The sequence below is a fragment of the Acanthopagrus latus genome, chromosome 19 (assembly GCF_904848185.1).
Source record: "Acanthopagrus latus isolate v.2019 chromosome 19, fAcaLat1.1, whole genome shotgun sequence".
Lineage (NCBI taxonomy): Eukaryota > Metazoa > Chordata > Actinopteri > Spariformes > Sparidae > Acanthopagrus > Acanthopagrus latus.
The window spans coordinates 24,399,583-24,407,323 of NC_051057.1; the positions used below are offsets into that span (position 1 = coordinate 24,399,583).

The 7,741-nt window shown below is 47.8% G+C and overlaps 1 protein-coding gene across 1 annotated transcript in view; it reads right to left on the reverse strand.

Moving 5' to 3' along the window:
• The window catches only part of LOC119009130 (5'-AMP-activated protein kinase subunit gamma-2-like), a 37,120-nt gene that overhangs the window by 17,233 nt on the left and 12,146 nt on the right, over positions 1-7,741 (reverse strand). The window contains exons 5-7 of the mRNA XM_037080152.1: positions 5,154-5,377; positions 1,596-1,644; positions 388-497 (exon numbers count right to left, since the gene is read on the reverse strand). Of these exons, the coding sequence (XP_036936047.1) occupies positions 388-497; positions 1,596-1,644; positions 5,154-5,377 (383 nt within the window). The remainder of the gene's footprint in view (positions 1-387; positions 498-1,595; positions 1,645-5,153; positions 5,378-7,741) is intronic.

Consider the following 7,741-nt stretch of genomic DNA (forward strand, 5'->3'; position numbering starts at 1 on the left):
TAAGGCCTGATGTGATGTCACTTCCTGCTCTGTATGAAACAAACTTGTCCATCACAAAGACAAACAGACTCCATGTTTCTACTCAAAGACAGAAAGAAGTTCATGTAGATCATTTGCTGAATGAACAAGAAGGTCCAAATAATGCAGAATGAGTCAGAGACAGAGTTTCACAGAGTTTATAAAGTGTCTCCAACTCAACAACTCACTAAACTGACACATTTGTTAAGGGAGTCTGGTTAACTGCTTAACTGAGAAGTTAACCGCTTCTTCTTCTCGTCACGTGGTCTTAGCTGTTCACCTGTGATTGAATCAGGACAGATGTTGATTCCAGGTCTGATCCGGGCTGTTCTGTGTGTGTGTGTGTGTGTGTGTGTGTGTGTTTCTCACCTGCAGTGTGGTGTCAAACACCACCAGTTTGGAGCTGGTGGGGATGATGTCGTAACACTTGTGACACTTCATGAAGCGCATGTAGATGTCTCTCTCTGACTCCTCTGATGCTGCGCGCGCACACACACACACACACACACACACACACACACACACACACACACACACACACACAGAACACATCATCACCTCCATCAATCATAAGACACAGTGACATCACTTCCTGTGTGCTCGGACCCCAAAACTGCTGAGTCATGGAGAGAAAGTAAGAGCAAACAGTGTCGTTCTGCTCGCTCGCCCTTCGGATTATCATAAGAGCATTAACAACAACAATGTGTGTCTGTGTGTGTGTGTGTCTAAGCTGTCTGTTGCCATGACAACAGAGTAGCTGATGGCTGTTTGCTCAACATCTGCCAGGTGTCAACCCTCATTCATGCAGCAAAGCACTCTGGGAGCAGGTTCTGCTTCATCATCGCTGAATGAGTTCAGAGTCAGACCAAGCTAATCAATACTGTGGATCAATAATGTTATCATTCACTTAACGCTTCAGCCATTTACCCAACAGAAGGACACACCTGGCTCACTACCCATAATCCTTTGCATACTGGGCTCATTCCTGTAGCTACTGGATTCTGTTTATAGACCATCAGACCGCTGAAGGTCGGAGAGCTCGTCTGGAAACATCAGATCTGGTTCTGATCTCAGCAGACGAGTTGACAACACTCGGCAGAATCTCATGTGACACTGGGTGTTAAACACCTGGAAGAATAAACACCTGGAGGAATAAACTCCTGGAGGAATAAACATCTGGAGGAATAAACACCTGGAAATCCTCAGTCTCTCCTCATGTAAGCAGAACTTGCCTTAGAAACATCATGTTTTTAAGTTCTGTTCAGTATCACAGTGATCCAGTGACAGTTGTCTGAACCTCCACAGGTTCACTGCTAACAGGATGCTAACAGGAAGTGCTAACAGCTGATTCTGCAGAGTTTTAATGGAGTTTATGAGCGTGGGATATTTTTTGTGTTGTGTCTCTGTTTTAAATCAAGTCTCAGCCGCTTCAGTTGTTTAGCAGAGTGCTGCAACTCTGTTTTACTGTGAAGCTCCAGAACTGTTTTGAGGATGACTTCAGCCCAGACTCATCCTGAACATTTACTGCATCAGAACCAGACAGCTGCTGCTGAGTTTTTAGCTTTAAAAGTTCTTACCAGCATCGTCGGGGTCCGGCTGCTCCGACATGTCGTCTGCAACCTCCACCTGTGGACGACAATGCAGCACATCATCAGTCACACCTGACACTGATCCTCTAGATGACTCAGAGATCGTAAACAGCACATTCTGTTCGGAGAGTCCAAATGAGGCATTGTTCTGAATGCAGCATTACAGATGAACACATGCAGGATTTGCTGGTTCTGTTCTTGGTTCAGCGTTCAGAATTTGAGCCTCAATCCAGGTTTTCACGGTGGTTAGTGACACACTTCCTGCTGATGGTCAGCTCTGTGTGACACTCTCACGTAAACAGCTTCATCTGAACACTGTCTTTTCAGAATAAGAGCACAAAACAGAATACCATGTGCATGTAAAGCAGCCACTGTCAGAGCATTATCTTGAAATTCAAAATGTGGAAATTTGGGGGGAATTTTGAAAAAAAAAATTCTCAACTGATGAAACAAAAACCTAAAGTGTGAACACAGACAGTTTATCAATACACGTAATGATCAGAGGTCTGTGGACACTCACTCTCTGTCAGACATCTTTGAGGACGTCTCAGTGAGGTCATCTGTTGGAAAACATAATCGTCCAATCATCTGTCAGGAGACACTTCTGGTGTCAGTCTGAACCTCTCATCCTCCCCCTGCTGCAGAGCCTCCTCTACAGTGGAGGTTAACACACATCTTATTTGGACATTCAGGGCCTCCATAGAGATCATGATAACGCCGTCACACTGAGGATAATATCATAACACACGTCTGTAACCTGCTTATTAAAGGTCAGATGGAAACTGGTTCTGACTTCACTGTGAACACACCGTGACCGTCGTTGTACAAATATTCTAGTAAATTCATCCATTCTGAGCCGGACTGAAACTTCAGGTTCTCCTGAATCAAATGATGTTTGACCCGATGCTGCCAGACAGAACCGAGAGGAAACACTAGATCAGTACATTGCTGTGATCACACTGACTGTCCTACAGTTGGACCTGCTGCTGGACTGTGATGTATAAATCTTTCGGTCCAGATGTGCTTCTGACAGCTGGACACATTAACACACATTTAATCTGAGTAGCACCCACGTGAGGCTGAGCTCTGGTTGTCTCATATCCAGTACTGTAACAACACATTACATCATGAGATATAAGGTGTGATCGACCCCAGGTGAGAGCGGCCTCAGGTGAGAGCGACCCCAGGTGAGAGCGGCCTCAAGTGAGAGCGGCCCCAGGTTTGGGGACATTAAAACAGGGGGCGTGGTCACAGGTCAGGAGGTGGTTAAGTCCTGTAGCCATGAGGGGTTGCAGATGATTTGGTAATCAGGTCATCAGGTCTCCGTGTTGTTCATTAATATGATGACTGTAACAGTAGCCGATTATCAGATGGACATGACGTCACTCACATCATGAAGAGGCATCGTCTTTAATCTTAATTTAATGTCGTCAGAGTCATTTTCATGATAAAAGCGTATTTTTTAAGCGTGTTCCGCCGCTGCGGCCACAGGACTGATGGATGTTAGCTAACGTTAGCACCTACTTGACAGTCGCCGTTCATTAAACGCTCGTGCGGTTTCTCTACTGCTGTGACGTCGACTTCAGGATGTTTCAGCGGGAATCAGTCGAATCTTCACGGCTCCATCTTGTGTCTCTGTCCGGCTGGAGGACCTGGTCTGCCGGCGGACGGTCGTGTTCTGTCGGGAAAGATCGCCGCCGTCCGCCGCTGGTGTCAGCTTCAGCAGCCGAGCCGCAGCAGCTAACAAGCTAACAGAGCGAACACGCTGCACGTCTGGTACGGGACTTCAAAATAAAAGCAAATAGAGTCAAGACGTTGTCGTAAAACGTGACAAAGATCCAACAATTGTCCAGCAGTTTTGAAAGTACTCGGACACTAAAGTAAAAGTAAAATACTACTCCATCACGTCACATTAATAAGTTGATTTCTTTTATATTTGTTTCCTCTTGTTATTTGCGTCAGTATCTTATTTTGAAGGCCTATTTTCCGGCCCCGTTCTTGTTACCTGTAGACACTTGACAACGCTTCAATGAGCACCGAGGGAGACCGGAAACAGCCGATCAGAGCCGAGTGACGGTGTGTTGTGACAGGTGTGTTCACTGCAGCAGCTCGTGTGATTCTGATCAATCACTGCCTCACTGTGTGTGTGTGTGTGTGTGTGTGTGTGTGTGTGTGTGTGTGTGTGTGTGTGTGTGTGTGTGTGTGTGTGTGTGTGTGTGTCCACAGAAACACACTGACAGTGTTTCAGCAGACGGATCAGTCGACGACGATCAGGTGAAGAACAACGTCAGCAAAACTTTTACTCTCATTCCGTTCTCTTCCACGTTTTCCGTGAGCGTCGCGGGGATGTTACCGCTTTTTCCCCCTGAGGGATCGCAGGGCTACTGGGGCCAAATCCAGTTAACTATGGGTGAACTGGACGAGCAGGACCCTTACTGATGGCAGAGGCTGCCTTACTCAAGGTGCCAACTGCACATCAGGAGCAATTTTGGGGTTTAGTGTCTTACTCAAGGATATTTCTACATGCAGCTCAGTTCCGCCCCAGGGAAGCCAGGATTCGAACCAACAACCTTCCAATCACTAGTCCACCAGCTCTACTCTACCCACTGAGCTACAGCCGCCCCGCTTTTACTTTCAAATTTGAAGAAATTCCACGACAGATGTGATGTCTCACTGATCACTTGATCTTTGATTTTGATAAAAGTGGAGAATTTCTCCAAAGTGTTTCAGAGATATCACGTCCTTCAGAACGGGACATCCACACTGCATTTAGCTCCAGGCTAATGGGGCTGTTAGCTCAGGGCTATAGGAGCCGTTAGCTCCAGGCTAATGGAACTGTTAGCTCAGGGCTAAGAAAGCGTTCACAATGGCACTTTCCAAAGTAGGCTAACTTGATTTTAGCCTCGGGCTTGCTGGCTCTGACTTCAACTACGCCTGGTACAGAGACGAGCCAGTGTGAAACATGTAGCACTGGGCTGAGGCTAACCTATGTTAGCATCTGTGTGCTAACAGGAGCTCAGTTAGCTCAAGGCTAATATGAAGCTATGGACTGACACACATCACCCTCTGGTCATGTGACCACACCTGATAACACACACATGCTGAGTCTCAGTTCAGGGTCTGCGTCCTCTGAAGGACTCGGCCTTTGTGGTCTGTGAAGGCGAGTCCTTCAGAGACCTTGTTCACCTGGTCAGCTGTTGTTAAATGTGACAGTCTAGCCTTTGGAGCATTTCCTGGTTGTGTCACCAGATGTTTTACCCTTATGTCACAATTTCTGCCACCCAGGCCCGTGAAAGTGACGAGCTGCGTCATGCGATGTTGACATTTTCTCTCTTTTTTTCTTCTTTTTTGGGCACGGAAAGAATTTTGGGATATGTGAGGCCACGAAGGATCATAGCCGTGCATCCTCCAGAAACATGGAGAAGAAGAAACATCTGGAGGAGCCTTCACACAACGTTGTGACATCATTGGCCTTCAGATGCTCCTCTGAAGGATGCAGACTTGAACTGAGACACAGCAACAGGCTCAGCAGCACTCCTCACTCACCAGCCTCCCGACAGGAAGAGGCGGAGCCAGAGGAGGCAGCTGGAAGCAGGTGGAGGAGGTGGAGGAGGAGGAGAGTTGTCCGGTGTCTGGAGGGGAGGAGAAGGAGCGCAGCCTCCTGGTCTCTGGACGCCTCGGCTCCGTCAGGTACGTCTCCAGACGGAAAACATTCACCTCCTCCTGACGAGGAGGAGGAGGGGGAGGAGGAGGGGAGGTGAAGCTGTAGGCTGGGGGGAAGGAGAGAGGAGGAGAGAGGAGAAGAGTCAGTGTTCAAGTCAAAGCTGTAAATGAGGAAACATCGCCCTCTACAGGAAACACTGAGTCACTGCACACACACACACAGGCCAGTGATTACAGGCTATATTTAGTGGTGATGGTTGATGTCAGTCCTGTGTGACAGCTGGTAGATAATAACAGAAATACTAATAATACCACACACACACACACACACACACACACACACACACACACACACTCTGGCAGAACACGACAGCCTCTGAGAAGACGACAGTGAACACAGCACTGAGGTGGTTTTATTAATGGGATTGGATCTTGGCATCACAGGGCACAGTCAGCAACCACTAGCTGCACGGCTAACCGAGCTACCTCATGGCAGAACAACCAACCAACCGACATCCAAGCTAACTGCTGCTAATGCACTGTAACTGTGCTGGGTCGTCTTCAGAGGCTGCGTGCAGCTCTGGTCCGGAGGTGTTCAGTGGGAGCTGGTTAACAGCCGTCTGTCTGAGTTAAGGCAGAGCAGTCAGAGAACATCAGAATATTCTTTGTACATAAAATAAGATTGAGTGTTGCCCGTCTTTCTGTGAACGAGTCCACGTCAGCGTCACAGACACACACACTGAGGACACGCCCCCGAGTGCAGGATGAGTCATCGACCTTCAAACTCCAAGACACCACAAAGAACATGTTGGTCTGAGGCTGGACTGCAGAAGAGACCTCAGTGATAACAACAGGTAAACATTTATTTATAATTCATCTGTGTGTGTGTGTGTGTGTGTGTGTGTTGAATAATGTAGGTTACCTTGTACCTCTCTTCAACACAAGCACTCAGAGAAACATACAGTGATCTGCTAACAGGAAGCTCAGTGGTGGTGAGGAGACAGGCAGGCAGCACTTTAACAGATTAGAGTGACACACACACACACACACACACACACACTCAGGCCAGAGAGTCTGTTGGAGATAAACTCTGATTTTGTTCCATGAATCTGTAAATAATCAGAAAGTCTGAGGATTCAGAAAGTTGTTGATTTAAGGCGGGTACACACTGCAGGATTTTTCAAACCTTCACAGATTAGGAGACCACACACTACAGGATTTCTAGTCACGAATAATAAACATGTTCATTATTTACAATCTCTCCTTCCGACACCTTCCGAGCAGATCTGACCTGACAAAATCACTCTTAACACACCCCACACCACAGGAAATTCAGACACGATGTCCTTTGCAAACATGATAATCGGGCCTTTGCTGGCTTTGATCATAAGGGGGGAAATCGGGACAAAAATCGGCCCGATTATCCTGTAGTGTGTACCCGCCTTTAGTCCGAGGGCCCGAAGGTTTCTACAGGGGCAGTGTAAGAACTGTGACACACTACAGAACCTGGATCAGTTGTATCAGAATGAGCAGACCATCAGAACATCAACAAGAGTTCACTGAGAGACAGAAGAGCAGCTTCAGCACAGAGACACTAACACTGATCACAGGTCAGCACAGAGACACTAACACTGATCACAGGTCAGCACAGAGACACTAACACTGATCACAGGTCAGCACAGAGACACTAACACTGATCACAGGTCAGCACAGAGACACTAACACTGATCACAGGTCAGCACAGAGACACTAACACTGATCACAGGTCAGCACAGAGACACTAACACTGATCACAGGTCAGGTTTAGAGGGAACAGTTCTGCTGATGCACTCTGACACACTGACTCTGATATTCTTCTCTATATTGTTGCTGTTTAGTGTCTTACACTGAAAGCTTCACTGTAGCTGCTCGGCTAAAAGCGTTAGCGCCTGAACACTGAGGGTGTAAACAACATCTTGTCGGATGAGTTTGGGATCTCGAAGCTTCTGGAGATTTGGATTAGCAGAATGTTAAAACACTGTTTTACTGTGAAGCTCCAGAAATGACTTCACCTGACGCTCATCATCAGGAGGGAGAGAGGACGAGATATAAAGGCTCTCAGTCACTTCTGCAGTTAAAGGAAACACAACTCATGTGTTCGTGTACTTGTTCTGCTTACTGTGGTCCAGAGGGCCGACGGGCTCGGACCTCCCTCTGCTCATGGGTCTGAACTCGTCCCCCTGCCTCGGGCCCGTCTGTCCCTCCCGCTCCTCGCTGCAAGACGTCCTGCGTCCCGTCCGTCTCTGCAGCAGCTCCTTCTTCTTCCTGTTGGACAGAGGAAGCAGTTGGACGTAGAGGATCCCGCAGGGCTCTGAGCGCCGCCGCACCGTCCGTCTGTCCACCTCCTTCTGCTTCCTGTCTGTCTGTCCTTCTGCATTGTCCTCCACCATGATCCATGATGCAGACTTCCTCCTCTCTCTCCCTCTGCTGGT